Here is a 25,276-nt window from a genome sequence, read left to right as displayed (position 1 = left end):
AACTTTGATCAAAATCGAGTTTAGGGGTCTATTTGAACTATTTTAGAAAATACAGGGTCCAAAAAGTAATTTATCAAAACACAGAGTCCAAACAGATAATGAGCCAAAACATAGGGTCTAAAAATGCATAAACCCTTAAATAAATATAAAGAATTGTCTATATACATTTGAAAACTCAAATTTCAAATTAAACTATTAACTTAAATTTCAATCAAGAATATAATACCAAAAATAAATTAGAGTTTTTATTTTCTCACACATTCACAATTTATATTTTAATTTTTTATTTAACATTTAGATTAAATTTTCACTTTCAATGTGGAAGATGTGGAATAAAAACATTTCATATAATTAAAATACAATATATTAAAAAAAATTAAATTTAAATTTGTCAAATTTTTTTTTTCTATTTTAAAAATAAATTTCAGAGTTTAGGGAAAAAGTTACAATCACATTATTTTAATAATATGGTGCTATCATCGCAAAAAGAAAACAAATAGGGATTAAGCATAACATATGGTAAATTTTTAAACTTTAGGAATTTTCACAGTAATATTATGACAACTTATAGTTAGAAGATAATGGTGAGAGACTTACAATCAAAGTATTTAGTAAAATTAGCTAGTATTACTGTCAAATAAATAAAAAAGAACATGAGTAGTGTAACAAATGATAAACTTTATTGAGTTTCTCCACAAATATATACTTTTAAAATATCAACTCTTTCAATTCATTTTTTTTTCATTTGTAATTTTACTTTAAGGTCTTAGAAGGAAAAAATTGAAATCTAAAATATTTAATTTTCTCATGTTTGGATTGAATCAATAAACTAACAATTCTTTTTCTAGAAAAATTAAAACTTAAATATAGTATATTTTTTTTTAAAATTTACAACAATTATAAATATCTACAAAAAAATATTAAAAAAAAATCTCTTATCGAATTTGTAAAAAATATTTTTCTCCATTTTTTCTCTACTATTTTCCCTCATAAAAATTTTCTTTACTAAAATACAAAGTACGAACAAAGCCTAATAGTCTAGCAAGTTTTTCTGACCACTCATGTTCTCTCATGATATTTTATCTCATTATTTTCTCTTTACTTATTATGAATATGAAAGTTTATTATTTTCTCTTAATTAGTTAATTTCTTATAATTTTTGTTCATTACCATCTTTCACATCACTTTTTTTTTTTTTACTTTTTGTCTTGTTATTTTCTTCACCTTAGGCCAGTTTGGTGAGTACATGAGAATGGAATTGAACTATATTTAGTCTAGTCCCTTATTTGGGAGAGGCTGGACAATTTTGTTCAATCACCAAAATAGTCCCAATGGTTTGGGACTTATTACTTAAACTATCAAGAAGATGAGTTAAAATAGTCTGCTTTTGTTGTTTTTATTTTTTTTTATCTATTACTTATAAATTATTTTTATATTCATCAAAAAATATATATTAATAAAAAAAAAATTAAATAATATTTTTTATATATTAATATAAATTATTTTTTTTAAATGTGTATATTCTGAAGTGTTATTTTTTTTTTTAAAATTATGTATTTGAAGGACAAACAGAAACCTTAATTTAAGGAAAGATTAGCATTAGAACAATTAGTCAATTTGTCCCCTCAAATTTGTCAGTAGTATGTTTTTGCTCCTCCACTTTTGATATTGTCTTTAAATATTCCCTAAATGGAAAAATTAGTCTTCTTTTACCCCCAACTAATTTTCTTAATATAAATTTATTCCCAAACTTTTTGTCTAAAACCAAATATCATATAGATGATAAAAATATTTTAGTTTTATCCTAAAATTTTATTTTTATTATAAATTTGACCATAGAATTAATTTTGTTATTCAATTATTATGTAAATTAAAACAAAAAAAAATATTCATCTTTACCTATTATTTATAGAAGTTGATTTATTGATTAAATATTTAGAAAAAGTTTAAGAAATATATATTTTTTTATATTGTTATTAGTGTATCTATTAGATACAAGTAAAAAAAAGTGAAAATATTGATTCAGAAAAAACTAAAAAAATTACTTATATAGTTTTGTTATGGTTTTAATTTATTTATTTATTAATAAAATTAAATGTGAGTTTGTTATAATATATATTTTTTTTCAAAATAAATGTGTTGTACCCTACAAATTAGTATGTATTCAACCACTCAACTAGAGGTATAGTCGACAAATGAGGACGTGGAAAAAGCAGGCGAGTAGAACATCTAGCTAATGATGATATGAACAGCTCGAGTTAGGACTCGACAGTACGACAGATAGATAATTTTCAGACCGCCTCACAGGACAATGATCCAGTTCGAGACATATAATGTCCAGATCGCCTTTAGGGTACTCTGAACTTAATCTGAACTGAGGCTCGAATTCTCTTTGATCACCGGCTTGATGAAGATGTTCAACTCGTGGAAATATGGTCATGATGCACAGTGAAGGATCCTAGAAGACTTGGAGGCTCTTTATACTCTCATTAATGCCCAGGTTGTATTGCACATTTATTGTCCGAGATAACATGAGTAATTTCCATAGCCAATCGTATCCCTATGTAAATGGGAATCATTTTGATTAATTGCTTACCATATTTATGCACACGGTTACCCAAACCTATCCAGGAAATTCCACTATAAATATCAGGGATAATGGACAGGGAAAGATAACAACTGAACCACATAAATTTGTGTGTGTAAGAAGTTGTTCATTACGGTTTATAAAAGAGCACTAAATCTTTCTAATTAGATTTCTTAATCTACTGTTGGCAAAAAATCGCGTCAACAAAATGTATACATTAATTATGAGTAAATAACATATAAAAATAAGAACTGAAAAAAAAAGAGTGAATTTATAAATTTTTTATATGATTTATTTGGTTATTTATTGATTTAATTTTCTAAGACAAATTATTTACATTTATGGCTAATAAAATTATAATTAATTTAATGTGTTTTATGTTTTGAATACATTTTACTTAGTTATATATCGTAACATAAGTTAATAGATATTTACTTAACTAATTCTATATATTTTTCTAATAGCATGAAGTGAAAAAATAAATGATCTTAATATTTAAATAAAATCTAAAAAATTAAATTAATAAGAGAAGTCAAATTTAAAGGCAAAAATGAAACAATTTTATCAATTTGGGTAATAATTGATAATTGATCAATTTTTTTAAGTAAATTCATATTAAAAGAACTAGTTAGGGGTAAAAGTAAACTAATTTGATCATTTAGGGGTATTTGAAGATAATGTCAAAATTGGGGGGAAAAACATTGAAAATATAAATTGACTAATTGTAAAAAGGTTCAATGACTAATATGAAATAATTTAAACAACCTAAGGAACAAAACGAAAAGTTTATAACAAATAAGTAGGAGGAGACTTTTTGCAATAAAATTAGGCATCACTAGTAGGTTAGGTGATTAATCCAAAACAAAATATAGGGAAGGTAAAACACTCAACTTTCTTGGGTTAAAATTTATAGTGTTCTTATTTGGTACTTTAAGACGTCTAACACTAACATTACGTGAGATGACATAATTAGTTAGTGATATTTCATAATAATTATTAAATTTAAATATAAGTAAGCTAATATTAGATTAGAAAAGTTACAGGCGGGGGACAAAATTGACTTATTTGTAAATATTACCTAGGGACAAATAAGCAAATAGATGATTAATCCAAAGTGAAAAGGAAAAAAATAAATAAAACGAATAATGGCAACGTATATGATTGAGGCGAATATTGGTGGAAGAAATGATTATGAATATCCCAACCAAGTTGTATTTGTAACACTCAACACTTCGCTTCTCTTTTCTCTTCTCCTCGCTTTCCTTTGCTTGGCTGCGAAAATGGCTTGCAATGTCAGCTCAGTTTGCTCTCCACTGGGCGCCATTACTGGCCCAAAGGTTTACTCTCACTCGTCTCTTTCCCAATCCAATCCCAATTCCCACACAAAATGCCCTAGTCTTGTCTCTTCTCAATCGCAATCTTCCTTCATTTCCAGCTTCTCCCGTTGCCACCGTGCTAACCTAACTCCTCGTCGATCCGCCGTTGCACCGGTCCCGAGAGCTCCCAATTTTCTGGTAATCTTTTTCTCTAATTCTCTCAAATTCAATAATGGCGGTGTCGTGAGAGGGACAGGGATTTTTTTTATTTTATTTTTATTAATTATTTTCTCAATCTGTTGTTGACGGATAAGGTCGTAAGGAGTGCTAAGCCGGAGCCGCTGAGAGTAATGATATCTGGAGCTCCTGCTTCTGGCAAGGGAACACAATGTCATCTCATCACGCAGAAAGTATGTATGTGTATAAATATAAATATAAATCTATATTCCTATTTTCTTGTTTGGTTATAAGAAAATTAAACTCAACTATATTCTTTTTCTAAAAATAAAAAAATTAATTGTGTATAGTCTGTTTGAAAATAATTTTCTTTGATGACTTAATATGTGGAAAGTGGTTAGGAAGATTTTCATGTTTTATGACCAGTTTTTGCTTCCTTTTTTTCAGCTATATTTTTTAGTTTTACTATTGCATATTTGGGGATTAATAAACTGTGATTGCCCGAAAAACATAACAAAAGGCTGAGTTTGAATTGACTGTGTTTTAGATGGTCACACGTTATTAATAAGTAACCTGATGTGTTGATCGTTGGTGTGGTAACTGGTAAGAAATGATAACTCATGGTTTTTACTTTCTAGTGCGGTTTGACTTGGGAATATTTGAAATAACTGATAATAAAAAATAAAAAAAAATCGAGTAAATCCGATCGTAGCAGACCAAGCCAGGCAGATTTTTTTTTTTGGTCAGCTTTTTTATTTAAAGATGGCAATATTTGGAGGGTTGAAAATCAATCATCCAACCATAATATATAATTTATAGTGTTTTAATTATATTTTAGTGCATAAGCATACATATAACACGAATAAATCAGTGTATGTTAACATTGTTAAAATAATTTTTCTTTTCAATTGTTCAGTTTAAATTTGTTGATGTTAATTTAGGTTAAATTTGTACGAAAATGGTGATGATAAGTTTAACTTTTATAATGATTATATTTATATGATGGAAGGATATAAAAATTTACGAAGGTTTTAAACATATAAGCAAATGCGTCATTGTGAAAGTGATTATGAACATATTTGTGTTGCATTTTTTGTTTCCTCGTTACCTTGATGAATTAGGTTTCAGTTGATTTTGTATTCTTCAACAATGTGATTATTATTGATTTTTAATGTTATTTTCAATGTAAATGTACTGATTTATATCATAAATTTAACAAATTGTTTTGCAAGAGAAAAGCAGATTGATTCGACTTTTCCTCTTGCTTGCAGTATAATTTGGTGCATATTGCTGCTGGAGATCTACTAAGGGCCGAAGTTGCAGCTGGGAGTGAAAATGGGAGGCGGGCAAGGGAATGCATGGAGAAAGGGCAATTGGTCTCCGATGAGATAGTTGTCATGGTAGGACAACATGTTCATTTGACATATATTCATGCTGTTGGTGACTTCCTTCTTTGAATCCTGTAGATGGTGAAGGAGCGATTGTTGCAGCCAGATTCTCAAGAAAAAGGTTGGCTTTTAGATGGATATCCTAGGAGCTCATCACAAGCACTTGCTCTCAAGGAATTTGGGATTGAACCTGATATCTTCATTCTGTTAGAAGTAAGGGTTCGTTTTCTTCTCTTTTGTAATTTTTTCCCCCTCCAATGTGTTATATTTTTTTTATTTAGGTCCAATGGAAACAAAGTTGAACTAGAAGATGGGTCTCAGCTTTCTTCAACAGCTGATGTGTCTTCTTCATTTAGACTCATTGGATATGGATGTTCATATTTTATAATGAGTTTGAGATTTTGGTGATCGTTTCTGTACATGAGAATTGTTACCCCTTTTTTTTTTCTTATTGATAATTGGCTTATGGGCAATGCACATTAAAGACGAGTATTCATTTTTACTTTGACTAACAAATTATGCTGAGTTCTGGTTTCAGGTTCCTGAAGAGATTCTGGTTGAGAGAGTTGTTGGACGGAGGTTGGACCCTGTCACAGGCAAGATCTACCACTTGAAGTATTCTCCTCCAGAGACTGAAGAAATTGCATCAAGGCTCACTCAACGCTTTGACGATACAGAAGAGAAGGTAAGATATGTAATTTTGGCCTAGTGTAATACCTTGATTTAAGACATCTTTTCTGGTGGTTCTTTATTGTCTACAAGTTGTGGCTGAAGTGTTTCCAGAAATCAAATGAAGTAAGCATGTTTTTTATTTTACTGAATTTTTTTTTCTACTCCAATGAATTTTAGGTGAAGTTGCGATTGCTCACACATAATCAAAATGTAGAGGCAGTACTCTCCTTGTACGAAGACATAACAATTAAGGCAAGTAATATAAATCTGGCTCTTTTCATTTTTCTATTTGATAACCAATATATATATATATATATATATATATATATATATATACACATACATACTTACTGATGTAGATATAATGGGCTTTCATATTATGAACAAATGTGCATAGACACATGTTGATTTTGTTGCCAACATGGGGATTAACATTTCCTCAAAAGAGGATATGCAGTCAATTATCTGCCTAAAAGTTCACTTTAACCATCTGCTTTTCTTTGAGTAAGAGTTACAACAGCTAACAAGCTCTTATCTCACAGATTGACTGAAGCTAGAGTTTAAGAAAAGCTGCATTTAGAGAATAGACAAACTAGTGACGCTTAAACCTACTGACCTTGTTATTGAATCATTGCAAACCATATCTTAGAGAGTGGGGGAGGGGCCTCTTCAAAGCAAACCTATATTGCCAGCTCAAGGCTGTAAAATCTATCTAGAGGCTCATAGGAACACCAAGCCCCCCTCTCTTCTTTCATTAGTCTTTCCGGTACCAGAAAAGATTTATTTTCTTCAGAGAATAGTTTTTATAAAAAAATCACAGCAGACTGACAACTTATCATGTGCTTAGTTTAGTGCTTTTAAGTTTTATGAGAAAATTATAAGATCATTTCTCATCTGCACAAGAAACAGGTGAAGGAGTTGTCATGCCTTTAGCAGAAGAGTTGTGAAGTTCTTTTCATTTTCTACCAATATAGCCAAGGAAGGCTCAATTAGCAATGCAAAATAGAATGGCAGGTCACCCTGTCATTGCTACAGGACTACTAGGTAACCCCCATAAGAAAAGAATAGAAAGCTTAGCTGAACTAGAATAACCTGAATTCATCTTTAATCTCTTATCAGAAGGAAAGCAGCAGGCAAAACATTCCAACGGAGTGTGTGTCAAAATTCCTGTTGAAGGTTATCTGTAATCGAGTTATAGCAGCAAACATTCATTTGTTAAGGGTAACTAGGTCCTGGAGTTAACAAAATTGTAGCGAAAATGTTGAATCTTTCTATTTTACTGGCTAAGATCTGAGGGATAATCTTGAAAAGAAAAACAATAAGAAAAATGAAATAATATATTTAATAAACATGAGTTTGGCCACCTTTGAATTAGGAAAAATAATGAGGAAGACCCCTTGAAGTTAGGAATTTATAAAAGGCAGTCATGTCCATCATGAGCAGGAATTTAAAAAGGGTTTGTACATTTTTGGACCTTGTGTTTTGTCCCATTACCATTTTGGACCCTGTATTTTGAGAAATTATTTTTTGGACCCTATGTTTTGTAAAATAGTTAAAATAGAACCCTAAACTCAATTTTGATGAAGAAAAAATTGAATATAACAACACAATTTTTAAGCATAATAATTTTATTTTTGTTTTGAATTGTTAGTTTAGTAAATTATTTGTGATTTTAGTTGAGAAAACATTGACTAAAATCGGGTTTAGGGTTTTATTTTAACCATTTTACAAAATATAGGGTCCAAAAAGTAATTTGTCAAAACACAAGGTCCAAACAGGTAATGAGACAAAACACAGAGTCCAAAAAAGTATAAACCCATTTAAAAATAGTCTTTTAATATCATCTTAATTATGATCCAAATTTAGAGGCTTTTGTGAAAAATCAAGTGTGACTAGATAGTATTCATGTGTGAAGTCACTGTATCATAATTTCTCATAGCTGTAAGAGAATTCTTGGATTCATGCAATATTTGTTGTGGTAGGAAGCAACACTGATTTTTGTAATCCAATAGGATGCTGACCTTCAAGAGCCTACAATGAGCTGGAACTTCCAGCTGATAAATTTCAGTCAAGAAATCATGACTGGAACTTTGTAGCTGAATTTTCGTAGCGCCTTAGAAGTCTACTTAATGTCTCATTGACATCTCTAGAGACAAATCTAGTTATTATTTGCAAGAGCAAGCTTCTTGAGTCTAAACTTTAAGTAATAAAACAACAATAGGATTTCGAGTTTTATCTCAAGGGCCATGTGTTAAAACCGAACTCTGCATATTGTGATTGAATATCGTATGCTGAAAATAAAATAGATGGGGGCCAGAGAATTCATTTGGAATTTAATGGGATTTGGTTGAAACAATTTTTGCTGAGAGCAGAACAGGAAACCTGACTCCCAGTTTAGTACATTCAGTTATGTCCAACTTGCAACTTCATCTTTTTGTTTGTGTTATCACCTCTACAATTTGTCTCAACAATAACATCAAACAAATAAACAAAAACTAAACAATCTTTTAGCTGCAAGGAACATCAAATTACAAGTATTAATAGCAGAAGAGAAGAAACTCCCAACAATTAGAATTGTAAAGGCTAGCTCTCAATTTCTAATGGTTACCAGTGATCGTATTAAATCTCCCAAAGCAATTTTGATTTTGGTATCACTAGTAACGACATTCCAAATTTTACTTCAAATTGTAAAAGACTTATTGCATTAAAATAAAAATAATTAATAAAAATCATGAAGACTCACCAAAGATGCGAACCACAAAAGTATATGCTGTGGGAACCATTTACCCAAGAAACAGGAGAAGCATCCTGATAAGGGGGTAAATGGAAGGGACAACCTGTTACCTCTTTTAGGAGACAAAACGCCAAAGTTGGGCAGGCACCAAACTTTAACTAAATCATAGGGTCAGAATGCACAGAACATTAGAGAATGCTAGGACAAAGATTAAAGAGCATATTTCCAAAATTCCAGTCCATTATCGATATTAAACAAGTAAATTAGCAATCTGGATTCTATTCCTCAGTAATCTACAATGTCTTATGGCTGCTTAGAACGATGCTTCCTAGAATGTGCCTACGTAGAAAAATATTAAATTAAGAAAATTTTCCAGGATATGAGGTTTTTCATGAACTCTAAGCAGAAATTGGCTATGATGAGATAAGAACTAGAGGAAGGAGCTGTAACTCAGATGGATACTTAATTAGCATTAGGGGAATTTTTGTGTTAGGAATTAAATGACTATTTATAGTTAAGCGTAGTTAGAAAGATTCCAGAATAGACAATTTTATAAATCTGATATCCAGCTTGGTGGTTAATTTGTTTTTGCTGCAGATCGATGGCGGTGATTCGAAGGAGAGTGTGTTTGCACAAATTGATGCCACCCTGGAGAATCTTCTTCAGCAGAGGAAAGAAACTTCAGGATCCCTTGCAGCATAGAAGATTTAAAGTTGTGAACCCTGCAAGCCAAGTCTTCAAAATAGTTGAGTGACTATGGAAGACATACCGGGTTTGCTTAATATTTTTCGTTGGTGCTGGTTCCATGCCGAGTATACTGGCAACGTGCTTGTACATAAATTAGATTGGAATGACAATAAAACAATTGATTTTTTTTAACCTCTTTGGTTGCATTCAAATTTGAGTGGTGATATTATTTCACCTCATGTAGTGTAAAACATTTATTGTAAGGAGAAAAAAAGAATAATGTAAGCACACTAGTATCATTTGTGCAATGTGTGTTTTTTGTGATTGCTTTATTCCATTTTTTTTTATGGTGAAAACCATGCATTTAATGCGGCCCCATTACTAACCCCCTATTTGGTTATTGCACTCACACACACGCGTACGTATATAAATAAATGTGTGTGAACAGGGACTTGCATTTATAGTGTGAACAACATTCGAAAACTGCTACACATATCCAGTCGAGTATTTCCATTTACGTAACAAATTAATTGGATAGCAGGTGAGTGGGGGCTTCTTTTTTATTATTATTATTATTATTATTAATACATTATGAGTAGGTTCGGTTTGGTTGTATAAATTGAGTTTGAATTTCTTTTGTCAACAAGTTTTTTTTTTTTAAATACAAGTAAAATAGTCTTACCCCTTCCATTTCCGTCAAACTAAACCCTTATTTAAACAAGCATGTCTCACTCTCACATTAAATTAAGAACCTTCGTTCTAATGATTGAGAGTTAATGTCAAGAAGAGGTCGTCCCAACATGCCAAAAGACTTATTAATTCGCCCAGTTCTCATATTTCCATCAATTTGACATTGTCATTGAATATTATTTTCAACCCGGAGCTGGATTTGAATCAAACGACGACCAAAACAAAAAGAGAGGAAAAATTGGACAATAAAATTATATGGACCCGAGAAACACACTTGGCATCATTTTTCTGGGGTAGGTAATTATCACACTTTTTTGCCTAAGGCCCACAACCTTAGTGAGCATATAAGACCAATTTTCTTTTTTGAATTTTTTACGTGTAAAAATATAATGATTAAAAAAAAGGAATCAGTTTTGCTTTACAATATTGACCAAGTCAGAGTGTGGTGATGTAATATCTACGTCGAAGACTCGGTTGAAGACCGAGAGAGCTGAGGCCGCGCCAAACACGCAGCTAAGGCTCTTTCTAAGCTACTTACAATTTCGGTCATGGATGGTCTGAGTCGACCCTCCAATGTGACACAATCCACAGCCAAGTACCCCACATATACCACTGCCTCTATCTCGAATGGGGTCGGTGGTGGCACGTTTGGATCCAAAACTCTGTGTATCTCATCTTGTATAATAAATGGTACCATAAAATCTACCACATTTCTTGGTACACCATTTTCATTTTTATGAATGGCGTTTAACCCCGAAAGTAATTCAAGTAACAATATCCCAAAACTATAAACGTCACTCTTAGTTGTTAAAATTTGGAGCCGAAAGTACTCGGGATCAATGTACCCTACTGTGCCCGCAGCACGAAGCGAGAGGTGTGACACGTCATCTTCGGGGCCCATCAAGGAGAGACCAAAGTCGGACACCTTGGCAGTCCACGTGGCATCCAATAATATGTTGGATGACTTTATATCACGGTGTATGATTGAAGGGACTGCGTAGTCGTGGAGGTACTGGATCCCCCTGGCGGCGTCCAGCGCCACCCTGATGCGCTCGGACCAGCTGACAAGTGGCGAGTTTTCAGGTGGCCTGTGGAGATGGTCGTGGAGTGAGCCATTGGTCATGTACTCATACACCAGAACTCTCTCCTTGTTGTCCTCGTAAAAACCCAGCAAGCGAACCAAATTCTTGTGGTTTAACCGGGAAAGGAATTCTAGTTCTCTGACGAAAGCGTGATCTCTGTCCTCTTGTCGTTTGGTGGCAGTGGCACCCACAAACGACGAAGATGCCGATGCCTCAGCCCTTTTGATGGCTACTTCCCGGCCATCCTCTAGCTTCCCGTAGTACACCGAACCATAGCTACCGGTTCCAATTTTTCGCTCTTCAGAGAAATTGTCAGTGACTTCAAGGAGGACTTCTAAGGAGAATTCTTCCAAGTGAGTCCCATTATTTCCTAGACTTATCAAATGGCTCAGCCGCTTTTCAAGCACCGGACCAGAGTGGTTATGATGATCATTATTGCGCGGACCACTCTGTTGATGTCTGCTGGAACCGGCTTCTGCTTCTGCTTCAGTTGCATCGTCCAACCGGCCTGAGTCATGAACTCGACTCCCACTAACCTTAGAAAACCTCAACCAAATAAAGAAAAAACAAACTAATAGTAATGCCGATGTTCCAACACAGCCCACCACAAGAAAAGCCACCATTTTCTTGCTCCAATCCGACCTCACCGACTTCCGGGGAGGCTCCGGTGGAGGCTCCGGTGGAGAAGGCATAGAGTCGGGTGTCTCTGGTTTACAAACGCTTAATCCTTGTTGACAATAATTCCCAGAACCTGCTACTGAATGGAGACAATTACTTCTACATGGCCCAGGCAAGACTTTGTCAAACACAAACGTTTTCGAGTCAAGCACTTGGTTACCCCAACAATGCAAAGAGAAGTTCATGGTGAGAACTCCGCAAAAAACGCTGCGCTTCGCTTCGATAGCGATGAAGTCACTCTCCCGTAGAGACTGGGGCAAGGCGAAGTTGTTTTGGCCCCAGCAAATCACCGTTCCGTTCGTTCTCAAACCACAGCTTCGGTTTTCTCCCAAAGCGAGGGACTGGAACTTTTCTTGGGGTTGATTCTCTCTTATATCTCCCCAACATTCCAAGCTTCCGTTCATGGAGATTGCGCAAGCGTGAGAAAACCCAGCAGCTATTTCTTTGTATCTTCCTTTGGGCACACTCCTCACGACGTCATTGTTGCTCCCTAAGCAAGAAACGTTCCAAGTATCTCCCAATATCCCGCACACGAAATTCTCCCCAACTGAGATTTTGGAGAAGTTTAGTTGACTCCCGGAAGAGTTGAATCTGTGCCATTGCCAGCAATCAAGGCGATTAGTCGCGTTGACTATTCCACAAACGTGGGAATCTCCCGCGTCGGTTTCTCTCAGATCTAGACCATGGTAGATTCGCTTGTACTGTAAACCAGAACCATTAATGGTAGAGAACCTCCAGCAAGCCAAGGTCGATCGTTGAGGCGACTTAATCAAACCGCAAAAGAAACCGTTTCCGGAAAAAATTTCCGAAAACGAAGAATTGTTACCGAAAGAGGGAGCTCGAATCCCGGTAGGAACAGTACAATTAAGAGACGTAGGAGAAGATTGGTTGCCGGTGATCGTCAGTGCACAGATTAGAATTTGGTTAGAAGTTTCAGAAATGGAAACAGTAGAGAGTGAGTGAAGGGTTGGCACAAAGAAAAGAAGAAGTGGGAGTAGCAAAGAGAGGAGAGAAGAAGCGGCCATGGAAGCTACGAGTGTTGTTAGAATAGAAATGAGAAAATTTCATGGCGGGAAGGAAAGAGAATAGGATTTTTGAGGAAAGAGGAAGATGTTTTGATGAGGGAAAGGAAGAATGGAATATAAAGGAAGAATAAGCAAGCAAGAGAGAAAGGAAAACGCGGTTTGGGGCTTTTGGATTGGAGAAGAGTTTGTGTTGGGTTGTTTGTTTTAGGACCAAGGAATGAGGACTGAGTCATTTGTTTGACAAGTTTATATATATGGTGGTATTGCGTTTTAACGAGTACACATAACAGAACTAGCCGTGTGGAGGTCAAGCTTACTATCTACTATCTACCATCTACTACTACTACTAAAAAGACAACGTGAAACCGAACTCGTACGTTTGCTCACTCACTTACTCTCAATTCACAACTCCCTTCCATACCTCCTCACGTGTCTAAATAAAGTCCTTCATCCACTAGTGTTTTTATGTCCATAATTATAATCATAATTTTTTTTTATACAAAAGAGTACATTGTAGCTATTTAGTATTTTCTACAATTTATTTTAAAATTTTTAAATAATTTACAAACTGTCTTAAATAAAGTTTAAAAAGTATGTTGTGTATATTTTTTTTTATGTTTTTTTTTATAAGCGTGTGAAACAAACTATTTTTTGATACTGTAAATTATTTAAAATTTTACAAATTATCTTAAATTATTACAATGTACATTGTCATATAAAAAAAACAACACGAAGGTTACACCACTATAAAGGAAAAAAATGGTGAAATACTCATGTAGTTGAGTTTGTAGCACTTAAATGGTTATGTAAAAAAAATCAAAGTGAAATTCGTTGGTCAATAATTTGGTGGGATCATAGTTGTTTGATTGTTAAGTCACCTATGTGGTCATTCATAATTGATTAAAATTATTTTTAAGAATCTACATTATATAAATCAATTAAAAAATCTAAAAATTTAATTATTTTCAACTCAAATTTTTAATTAAATTAAATTTAAATAAAATTAAAATATTAAATAAAACCTAACATATTTAATCAAAAACTTAAACTAAAAAAAAAAAAAAAAAACTTTAACCTAAAAAGTATGGTGGCAGGAGCATGGCATTAGAGTGGGTGATTCGAGGGGAAGGCAATGGGGCTTGGGTTTGAGGGGAAGATGAAGCTAGGTTGGATGCCTCTAGGTCTGACAAGAAGACAAGGATGACACTAATGTTAGAAATGATATAGTAGAAAAGAATGAAATATATATTGATATATTTAATTGAAGAGCAAAAATGCAAAAATACAATAGAAGAATAAACCAAAGCCGAGGTATGCGAAACACGATTTCCTTAAAGCAGATAATTGCCCTCTCTACTTGAACGGTGCTAGAGGATTCGCGAGCAACCACTTCCCAGGATACAACATCTATCAAGCAGGGCGAAAAACACCACCGCGTCTGCTTAGGCGAACTCAAAACAAATATTCCCTCTATTACCAGAAAATAGACCAATACTGTTGTGTGTGATACTATGTATATGTGTGTCTTAGACAGAATTAATCACACTTATTTTGGTAATATCAGCTGTTACCCAAAGTGATTTTATGAAAATCAATCACATAATATTCTGATATCTCAATTTTGACCAAAGTGATTTGCTAAAATCAATCAGAATAAATCACACAATATTCTAATAATCTCATATTTAATCAAAGTGATTTGCTGAATCATTACCATTTTATGCATCAATTTCTTATTCACTCAATTTTTCCAACAACGGATAGGTGCAGACAGGGACTTTGGCTAGGGCATCGATGAATCTGATAACGTCGGCAAGGCGAGGACAACGAGCTTGGATTTGGCCAAACTAGATCCTTGTGAATGTGTGGGCATGCAAGGTGAGGCGGCATGATGCACGTCACAACATGTGGGCTTAGGTCGTCAAAGATGGGGTCTGACGAGATTGAACATGTTTTGGGTTCATTCTTTTGATGTTCTTCAATCCTAACATCTGTTCAAATTTTTATTTGTTAGTTGCATTAATATGTTTGAGCTGAGTTGTGATCCTTTGTGATTTGTATTGATTTGAATTTGAGTAATCCCTCCTAAATATCTATTTGATTGGTATTGATTTGCATACGACTAATAATATGAGATTACTTGGACCAAGATGCTTCTTTCATGTTCTTTTTTTGTAACTTAGCTTCATCCAGTCTCATATGAAACATTAATCCAAATGGTTCGATTTCAATAAACACACAAAATATAAATTTTGATATCAAAGATAAGGACAAATTGAATCTAGATGTTATTGAATTTTGTATTTTTAAGTATGGATTTTTAATTGAGAACAAATTTTAAAATTTATATTATTTTGTTTAAATTTAAATGTTTATTTATATATATTTGAAATAATTTTATAAAAATATTTGAATTTTTAAATATATCATTTATTATTTTTATTTAATTATTTTCGGTTAATCAAAAGCTGCCACGTAGGTCCTAGTCGGACTTAATACTAGAGTTATATTTATTGCAAGTTTATTTTAATACTGTTAGTCCTAAGGATGTTTTTGCATCTAAATAGGAAGTCTGGGACCAATTTGCCAAAAATGTTCATTAGACCAACTTGCCGTGACACATAGTTTGGGATTAACCATACAAATAAGCATTATTTAGTCTCTTTCTATTGATTAAAATTATATATGTAGTATACTAATCTAGGGTGATTCTATTGGCACCCATTTTTTTTCTCTCCTCATCGCTTTCAAATTGGGAAATTTCAGTATCTATGCTTGATAAAATGTACTAATTAAAAAAATACTAGGCATACTAAAGATTTCAAAATAATGCTATTTTTTGGCACTTTACCCAAAATATCATTGTCATTTTTCCCCATCACTTCTTACTTCTCTCTCAGTTCACTATCTCTCTCTCAGTTCACTTTCTCTCACCTCACGACACTACCAACATCACCACCACACTAAATACTGCATTTCGAACAAATCTGAACATGATTTTTGAGTTTTTTTTTTTTTTTCAGATCTGAAACTCTAAAATATGCAGAAAATCGATATTGCTCAATGGTGGTTCGATAGTGCTCGATGCAACCTCGATGAGGCCTTCAAAATCATGATTTTTCATGAAAAAACGACTTTGTTCAATGGTAGTTCGATAGTGCTCAATGCAATTCTTGCAAGAGACATGGTTTTTCACTTGGGTGTCCGTTTGGGGTGATTTTTTTTTTTTGTATTTTTTCAAGATCTACACGTTTGACATATTTATATGCACATTTCTGTAGTGTAACACTTGAAAAAAAATACAAAAATACAAACATACCTCATGTTTAAGACATGTTTTGGTATGTTTTTAAGTTTTAAACTCCTCAAATGTGCAATATGAGCATGTCAAACGTGTAGATCTTAAAAAAAAATACCCAAAATAAAAATAAAAAAAACAAATCATCACAAACGGACACCCGAGTGAAAAATTATATCTCTTGCAGGAATCGCATCGAGCATCATCGAGCCATAATCGAACCACTATCGAGCAAAGTCATTTTTTCATTAAATTTGGATTTTGAAGGCCACATCGAATGGTTGCTCGATGGTGCTCGATGCCAGCTCAATGGGGCCTTCAAAATCAAGATTTGTCATGAAAAAATGACTTTGCTCGATGGTGGCTCAATGATGCTCGATGGTGCTCGATGTGATTCTTGCAAGAGACATAATTTTTCACTCTGGTGTCCATTTGGGGTGATTTTTTTTTATTTTGGGTATTTTTTCAAGATCTACACGTTTGACATACTCATATGCACATTTGGGAAGTTTAAAACTTGAAAACATACCAAAACATGTCTTAAACATGAGGTATGTTTGCATTTTTGTATTTTTTTTTCAAGTGTTACACTTCACAAATGTGCATATTAGCATGTCAAACATGTAGATCTTGAAAAAATACCAAAAAAAAAAAAAAAACTCACCCCAAACGGAAACCCGAGTGAAAAATTATGTCTCTTGCAATAATTGCATCGAACACCATCGAGCCACCATCAAGCAAAGTCATTTTTTCATGAAAAATCATGATTTTGAAGGTCATATCGAGCTGCGCTAGTACAAAAAAGGCTTTCTAGGACTTGTGGGGCGCGAATCCTCTATTTGAGAGCCTTAAAAACTAAGATTTTTTAAGACTCGCAATTACGAGTCCTAAAAAGTTTTATTTTTAATTTTTAAAAAATTAAATGGTAGTCAAAGCTCCCATCGAAGCTCTGACGATGACGGCGACGCCACCACCCCACGGTGGTGGTTTGGTCTGATCCTTTAGTGGCTTTTGAAGCCCAAAGCACAAGTAATGTAGTGGTGGTGGTCATTCGACTCGGGGTGGTCAGAAAATGCCCAAAACGTTTCGGAAACCCTCATGGTCGCCAAAATTTGGAGGCTCCGTTGACTAGGCTAGGGGGCGCGTGAGGCCATGGGCTCACGGGGCTGGGGGTTTTGGAGGCCGGGGAACGCCGTGGGCCGGTGCATGTAGATGGGGGGTGGCTGGAGTAGCGTCGTTCGTGGCTGGGCAGTGGACATGCGTGAGAGAGAGAGAAAGAGAAATGAGGGAAGAGAGCAAGGAGAGAAAGTGAGAGAGAGAGATAGAGAATGGGTTGTTGTTTTTTTTTTTTGTGATTTAATATTGTTGACGCGGTTTTTCACCAACAGTGTATAAATAAATAATAAGGTTGATTAGTGCTTAGTAATAAACCGTAACGAAAGATGAAATGAACTCACAAGAACACAAATCTTTTACGTGGTTCAGTGGTTAAAATCCACCTAGTCCATGAGTCTATATTATTGTTGTTTCTCTCTCTATTTTGATAGAATTTCAGTATTACAGAATAATGGGCCCCTTCCCTATCCAATATTTCCAGTATTTATAGAGAAATTCCATGGACATGTTTGGGAAACTGCGCGAGTCAATCACGGATTTACATATTTATATTACATTTAATATAAACTATTCTCATTTATACCACGATATGATTTGATCACAAAGTAAATGGTCTCCTAATATCTAGGACATTAAATATGACAGGCTGGTCATAAATAATCGTATAAAAATACCCGAGTCTTTGGGGATCTGCGGGTATGCAATATTTTTTAGTTAACACAAGCTAGATATTTCTCCGAGCTCGTACTTTGGCAGCCATTTGAATATCATGAGCTCGTGCTTCACAACCTCTATATCCCTAGCTCGTATAACCAATGTGCAAACTAAGTTGCCCACATGGACAATAAATGGATTCCTTGGTTATTTTTTTCATATATTTATTTGCCAGCTGTACCCGAGCTGAGTGAATGACTAGTGTTGAAATTAGGGTACAACATTTGCCCCCCAAGCTCCTGCTTGTGTATGACGTCATCTTTTTTGACCTACACAGTAGGGGCTTTTAGTCTTCTGTTACACAAAACCATGCTTGCCCACTACTCGAGTACTGGACACGTGGTGTACTGCAATTGGCATCTGTTCGGGTTTCGAGAACTGCAATAATTGTCTTGTCACCTTTTTGCCGTCGTTTTGTCTATTTAACCATGGCCTTTGGATCTTGTACTAACCAAATCGGATGGCCCAAATTAATTTACGCAGTTTATGTATAAATAGGATAGGAAATTTTCAGATTTCACCACCTTTCATTTGAAATTTTTCCTCTTCTGCATTTCCGAATCCCTCTTCTTTCTTAGAAATCTTCAAAAATCATTCACTGTATCCCGTTACTAAGGAGTTTTCCAAGAACCTTCCTCTGCAAAATCTTACGTCTTACCGTCGAAGAACATACTGTAAGTACCTCTGATATCTTGGTTTGAAATTTTTTTTACTAGTCTTTTTTGTTCTTCACCATGCTCATCCGCACTATTCACTGTAATAAATATTAGGCTATTTCCCGAATGCCTTTAGCGAATAGGCCTCGACTTAGGTTCAATGGGTAGGTCCTAAAATATCTTTAGAACTACGACATTCATAAAACTGGGTAATTTCTGGGTAAACTTGGGTAATCTCCATGGTGAATTTAGAAAATACTCATTCAGGATATAGAAGATGAAAAGTTTTAGGGTTCAAACACGGTTGCTTAGGGGTCACGCTTCTTGGGTGGTTTTGCACTGAACCGCCTCCCAAGGAAAGTAGTGGTCTGATTTTCTGACATACGAATCCCTAAATATCAGGGGTCTTGTAACTGTAATGCCCCAAATTTCCTAATAAGGTTTAGGACCTTGATTAGGAGGCCGAGAGGGCCATAATTGATTTATTATGATATTTAATGATTATATGCATGTCTATGTGAATTATATTATTATATGATGGTGAATGCATGCATATGGGCTCATATTTTAAATGCAAGGGCATTTTGGTAATTTGGCCGTTGGGGGCGTGATTGTGTAATTTTATGCATATGGGTAAATTATAATTTTACCACATTATATGTGGATTGGTTCAAGCCATTCGACATGAGACGATCAGGGGAATGCAAGCTTTCGATCTAGTCATAACGGGATTTAGTTCGGGGCTCGGGGTGAGTCTCGGGGTCATTTTGATGATTAGAGCATTACCGGGAATTAAAGGATAATGGGATGTGAATTATTGGCATTTGAGAATGTTGAGAATAGCGGGAATTGGAGAGCATTAATTATAATTAACGATATACGTTGGAAATGACGAATTTACCCTTGGGAGTGTTTAGAAGCTTTTAAATTGGCCTAGGGGCATTATGGTCTTTTGACCTTAAGGATTTATATCAGCTTTTGGGGTTTAGAAAGCTGTGGAAACAGAATAAAAACAGAGCCTATCTTCATCACTTCTCCTTCTCTCCCGTACAAGGTTCCTCCTTCACTTCCCTTTGAATTTTTGAGAGGCCAAATTGAGGAGTTAAGCTAGGAGATCAAAGGTGGGAGCTTAGGAACTTGATTCAGCCATGAAAGGGGATTCAAAATCAAGTTTGAGGTAAGTTCCAGCCATGAGTTTCATGGTATACCCTGTTTTTCTATTAAGTTTTCAGTTGAGGATTTTGATGTGTTAGTTGTGAATTAATGGAAGTTCTTGAGTTTGGAAACTTGGGTTTTGATGAGGGTGAGATTTTGATGATGTTTGGAGGTTTAAATGAGTGTTTGGAAGAGGTTTTGAGTTGATTTGAAGGGCTGGTTTGAGAGGAAAAACGCAGGGGAGTTTGCTGGTGCGTTGCTGGTTTTTGGGCTGATCAGGGTAATGAGCCGCGGCCTGGCTTTAGTGTGCCGCGGCCTAAGGTGGTTTCTGAGGCAATTATGCCTCTGTCAGGGGGATGAGCTGCGGCATGGCTATGGTGAGCCGCGGCCCATCAAGGCAGATTTGGCCAAAAATGGGTTTTTGACTTGGGGATGCTAGCTTAAGGCCTCGGGGTCGATCCCACTACCCGGTTAAGTGGGGATTGATGTCCCGGAGGCTAGATATTGGTTTGGGAACCTATGTTGGTCATTTTTATTAATGGTATCCTATATGTTTGGTTATTGTAATGCCCCAAATTTCCTAATAAGGTTTAGGACCTTGATTAGGAGGCCGGGAGGGCCATAATTGATTTAATATGTTATAAAATGAATATATGCATGTTAATGTGAATTATATTATTATATGATGATAAATGCATGCATATGGGTGTATTTATAATTATAAGGGCATTTTGGTAATTTGGCATGTTGAGGGCATATTTGTAAATTGGGTGCATATTGTAATTTGTGAATGAGATTTAATTATTATGGAGATATATTCGAGCTATTCGACATGAGACGGTCATATATAATGGATTAGCGGTTTTGTCATAACGGGGTCAATTTTGGGGTAATAGAAATGTTTATTTGGTGATAGATTGGGAATATTTGAGATCAGGGTGAAATTCTGGAAGTTTTGACTATAGTGTCCCCGGGGGTGTTTTCGGGACCCCAAGCACTAGGTTTTATTTGAGGTTACTTAAGCTTGAAGTAGCTTGACAGATAAGAACATACGTTAGAAACTTCTCGTTCACTCTCAAAACAGTCCGTTTTACCGTTTGAGCCTTTTTGAGGGAATCTTGAGTTCTGGGAGTCGGAATCAAGCGAGGGTCGAGGCATAGCGATCCTAGGAAGGATTAGAAGCTTCTTAGCCGAAGGATTTGATGAGAAACAACCCAATCAAAGGTAATCTAAGTTTGAAGTTTTAAGTTTTTAAAGTTTCTAAGCTTAGAATTGGACTTTGTTAATTGTTGAGTTTTTGGTCGATTTGAGCTTTGGGTTTTGAGGGTTTTGGAGTATTGGGAAGCTTGGGAACTTTGATTTTATGATTGGGGAATGTTTGGGTATGTTTTTGGAGGATTTGGAGTGCTTGAAACGCATTTGGGAATGGCCCAGGGTTGGGGGCCGCGGCCCTGTTCTTGTGCGCCGCGGCCCTGGTTCGAAGAAGCAGGTGTCTGGAAGAGAGCCTTGCTGGGCGCCGCGGCCCTTGCCTCAGAGAACCCTGGGGGCCGCGGCCCAAGGTGCTAGGGCTGCAGCCCTTGCCCTGTTTTCACCCCGTTTGCTCGTTTTGACCCCGGGAACTTAGCTATGGGCCTCGGGAGTGTCCCTACTACTTGGATTAGTTTGGATTGATCTCTTGGGGGCTAGATATTGGTGTGAAACCTTTGATTATCATGTTATTGATGGTGTTTCATACTTGGTTATGATTAGGTGACCGCTAAGGGCTTAAAGGTTGATCGTTCTCAAGGATCGTTCTTATATTGGTACTAGCTCGAATCTGAGGTAAGAAAACTGCACCCTGTGTATATGTGACATGCATAGCTATTATGGATGCATGTTGGTTGGTTATTGAGCATGACATGCATGGCTATTATGATGCATTTTGATTGGCTATTGAGTATGACATGCATGGCTATGATTGATGCATGTTGGATGTTTAAATGTAAACATTGTTAGCATAATGAATGCTTGGCAAATCTTGCCCATTTGCATATGACTATTGTTGAGGCATGCTGGATAATTAAGTGTGATGCATGTAATGCACGAGAAACATGTGATAGGGCATGCCATGAACGATGAATATGAGATTGGTCAGAGCTTGAGTCTCTGAGTTTGTGCATGATCATGACTGTGCTAGAAACTGTTTAGTAAGCATGCTGAATGCCCTATTCTTGGATAACTGGCATATGATACATATTGATAGCATTGCTTACTTGTGTATGGTACTGACTAACTAGTCAGATCGACAAAAGTGTTAGTATCAGCTGTGACTTACTTGTCAGGTTCGGCAGTGATACTGGACACAGGTCAGGAAGCGCTGACTTACTTGTCAGAACGGCCTTAGCGTGAATCACGCAAGCCAACAGGGATTAGATCTAATCGATTACTAACATTGAATGACTCAAGGAGCATTAATGCCTGACTGACCCTGAGGGTCGATGAATAAACAGAGCTTGAAAGCTAGTGGCTTACCTATCAGCCACTCTCTTGCTAAAAAACAGAGCTTGAAGGCTAGTGGCGTACCTATCAGCCACTCTCTTGCTAGAAAACAGAGCTTGGAGGCTAGTGGCTTACCTAGTAGCCACTCTCCCGCTAGAAAAGAGAGCTTGGAGGCTAGTGGCTTATGTAACAACCACTCTCCCGCTAAAATCATGTGATGTGCACCCATTGGTTTGAAGGCTTTATATTCAGTGTGATTATAATTGTTATCCCCATTTCCTGGAAGGGCTTTGGGCCTTCGCGCTGGCCCGCGGTCAGTGGACCGACTCGGCATTCGGGCCTGGCCCAGGAACTCCAGATTGGGCCCGTTTAGAAGGGTCTGGGATGTCCCTCCGGGTTCATCTTCAGCTTGGAATGTCCCGAGGATGTCCGGGGCGCCCGGGGCGTCGTGGCTTACGCGTCCCCGTCTCGGAGCCTGGAATGATCCGGGCCCGAGGTAAAGGTAGCAGGCCAAAGGTAAACGGACCTGGATCGCCTCCTCCCCAGTTGAAGGGCCGGGCGCCCAGGATCCCGAGACCGCCTCAGTTTGCGTGGGCATTGTCCTCCCACTTTTCGCCTGCAGAAAAGGCAGCATTGGGATTGTCCACTGATGTGTCAGGACTGCGCAACCAAGTACCCTGGCCGGTCTTGTCTCCTGAATCAGCCTCGTGACTCGAAGTGATCAGAACCCAAGCGCCGTTTTGTCGGGCGAAGGCTGGTGTCTCAGGTCAACTAATTGGGCCTTAGCTGGTTTGTATTATGAGCATTGTATATCTTTTTGTATTGGGCCTTCACTAGAAAGGGCCCCTCTACACTTTCCTCTGATGGGCCTGGGTCGGATGCGGCCCAGACCCGATGACCCCCTCAGCTTATAAATATGAGCTGAGGACAACAGGAAAAGGGGGAGGAAAAATAAAAAGGGCAGAGACTCTGTCCAGATATAGCCAGAAAACTCCATTGTAAAAGCTTCTTCTTGCTCTAATATATGGACTCGTGGACTAAGGCTAGTTAATGCCCCAACCACATAAAAACCTCGTGTCGATTTCCCATTTTCATTATTATCACTACAAATAGTATTCATTAATATAGTTGCCGAAAATCTCGGTTAACAGTTTGGTGCTTTCATTGAGAGCAGAAGGAAGCTAGCGCCAACGTCAGGCCTTTTTCTGCGATGGTGAACACGCGTCACACCACCTTCGACCCTACCAACCCAGAGCAAGGTAACGGAGACCCGCTGCCTTCTCAGCACATTCCTCAAGACCTGCCTGAAGACGTGCCCCCTCAGACATCTCACCAAGATGAGTCGCAAGACTACGAGGGCGAGGCAGAGTACGAAGTAGAAAACGAAGAAGAGTACTACGAGGAGGAGAACGAGGGGGAGTATCACGATGAAGCCGCGGACCCCGGGGTCCCTCGCGACGATCAGCAAGACTCGGAGGTGACTAGACTGAGGCAGCAGATTCTGGATCAGGAAGCCAGGATGGCTGAGCAGGCGGAGGCACACCGCCGGGTGCAAGAGTCCCTGCGAGCCCTGCAAGCACTGATGGTCGCACAGGGTCCGGCAGCCAACCCAACAGCTGGCCCACAACCAGAGACGCAACCACCCGCTCCCCAAGCGCAAGCCGGGGGCCCCAGGGGTGCCAGCCCGATCCGTCCCCCAGAGCCTTTTCTCGACACGGCTCCGAAAGTCCCGGACAAGGGGCGATGAACGACTCGGAAAAAGACCACCCCCGTCAATAAAGTCGGGGCACGTTCCCGGCCGTTACCTAGGAAGGAGAAGGCGCGCCTTGTCCCAGGACGACGCCGCCCCATCGATCCGCAGGGAGAGCGGCCGCGGAACGATTAGCCCCGACACGCCCCAGGGGCGAGCGGGCGGGAAAGGTCTTTGCACCCAAGTGCCTCGGTCAACAAGAACCGCCGGGACCGGTCTCGCCACGAGGATCGCCACGCTCTCAGCTCAGGAGACGACACTTCCCGGGTAGATCTACGTGACGGACTGGATGCCCGAAAAGAGCGGGCCCGCAAGGAAAAAATCCTTCCTCGAGACGGCGACCTCAGGAACGACATCAATGACAGGAGGAACGAGAGAAGCCCCCTGGATGATAACACGGCCAAGAGGCTCATGGAGCAAATGGCCGCATTAAAAAAGGTCACTGACCGCTTGGTCCGCAAGCAGGATGGCGCGGATACTGACTCTGACGAAGAGGATAAAGAGTCGTGCGCGAGGCACATCCTGGACGCCGTACTGCCCAAGGGGTTCAAGATGCCAAGCCTCACCGCGTACACTGGAAGCACAGATCCTAGGGACCATCTGTCCCGGTACAACCGACTCATGACCGTGGCCCACGTCAGCGACGACGGAAAATGCCTCTGCTTCTCCATCACGTTGGGCGGTCCCGCCGAAGAGTGGTGGAAAAGGCTTAAACCGGGGTCCATCCAAACGTGGTCCGGGCTACAGTCGGCATTCCGGAAACAATTCGTGGCCGCCATGAGGATGGACATGCAAATCAGCGCCCTCGCCAATATTAAGCAACTACCCGCGGAGACGTTGAGAGCCTATATCTAGCGCTTCACTGAAGAAGCCTCCAAGACCAAGGTCGATGACGGACAGCGCCTGGTGGCACTGCAGTCTGGGATCCGGGCCGGGTCCCCACTCTGGGACGACATGCAGCGCAGTAAAGCCACCACTCTGGAAGAATTCGTCAGGAGATCCCAAGGGTTCATCAACTGGAAGGAGGCTCAGATCCAGGCCTTCGGATGGCCGCCGGCTCCTCACCCCATCCC

General features: G+C 37.6%; 2 protein-coding genes across 3 annotated transcripts; one reads left to right on the top strand and one right to left on the bottom strand.

Moving 5' to 3' along the window:
* The first annotated feature begins 3,789 nt into the window (after positions 1–3,789).
* LOC133805269 (adenylate kinase, chloroplastic) lies at positions 3,790–9,893 on the top strand. 2 transcript variants are annotated; one of them, XM_062243403.1, is made up of 7 exons: positions 3,790–4,101; positions 4,218–4,313; positions 5,352–5,480; positions 5,547–5,681; positions 6,007–6,153; positions 6,318–6,392; positions 9,472–9,893. In XM_062243403.1, exons 1-7 carry the CDS (start codon positions 3,868–3,870, stop codon positions 9,574–9,576), a joined length of 921 nt encoding a protein of 306 aa, XP_062099387.1. In that variant the 5' UTR covers positions 3,790–3,867; the 3' UTR covers positions 9,577–9,893. The 2 variants fall into 2 exon arrangements, with proteins under 2 accessions (XP_062099387.1, XP_062099386.1); XM_062243402.1 differs by having other exon boundaries at positions 5,547–5,687.
* Positions 9,894–10,596: 703 nt separating this feature from the next.
* Positions 10,597–13,247, bottom strand: LOC133805268 (serine/threonine-protein kinase-like protein CCR4). Its single transcript, XM_062243400.1, has one exon. The coding sequence runs from the start codon at positions 13,034–13,036 to the stop codon at positions 10,709–10,711; it is 2,328 nt and encodes a 775-aa protein (XP_062099384.1). The 5' UTR covers positions 13,037–13,247; the 3' UTR covers positions 10,597–10,708.
* Positions 13,248–25,276: the final 12,029 nt, after the last annotated feature.

Source organism: Humulus lupulus, chromosome X (assembly GCF_963169125.1).
Source record: "Humulus lupulus chromosome X, drHumLupu1.1, whole genome shotgun sequence".
Taxonomy (NCBI): Eukaryota; Viridiplantae; Streptophyta; class Magnoliopsida; order Rosales; family Cannabaceae; genus Humulus; species Humulus lupulus.
The sequence above is the reverse complement of the archived record's forward strand: the minus strand, read 5'-3'. Positions and strand labels throughout refer to the sequence as shown.

What these genes read in the sequence shown, in the direction of transcription:
- LOC133805269 (XM_062243402.1), top strand. Translation starts at nt 3,868, where the DNA reads ATGGCTTGCAATGTCAGCTCAGTTTGCTCTCCACTGGGCGCCATTACT. An exon ending in TCATTCTGTTAGAAGTAAGG is followed by an intron (nt 5,688 to 6,006) that starts GTTCGTTTTCTT and finishes TTCTGGTTTCAG; the next exon opens with GTTCCTGAAGAGATTCTGGT. An exon ending in ACGAAGACATAACAATTAAG is followed by an intron (nt 6,393 to 9,471) that starts GCAAGTAATATA and finishes TTTTTGCTGCAG; the next exon opens with ATCGATGGCGGTGATTCGAA.
- LOC133805268 (XM_062243400.1), bottom strand. Translation starts at nt 13,036, where the DNA reads ATGGCCGCTTCTTCTCTCCTCTCTTTGCTACTCCCACTTCTTCTTTTC.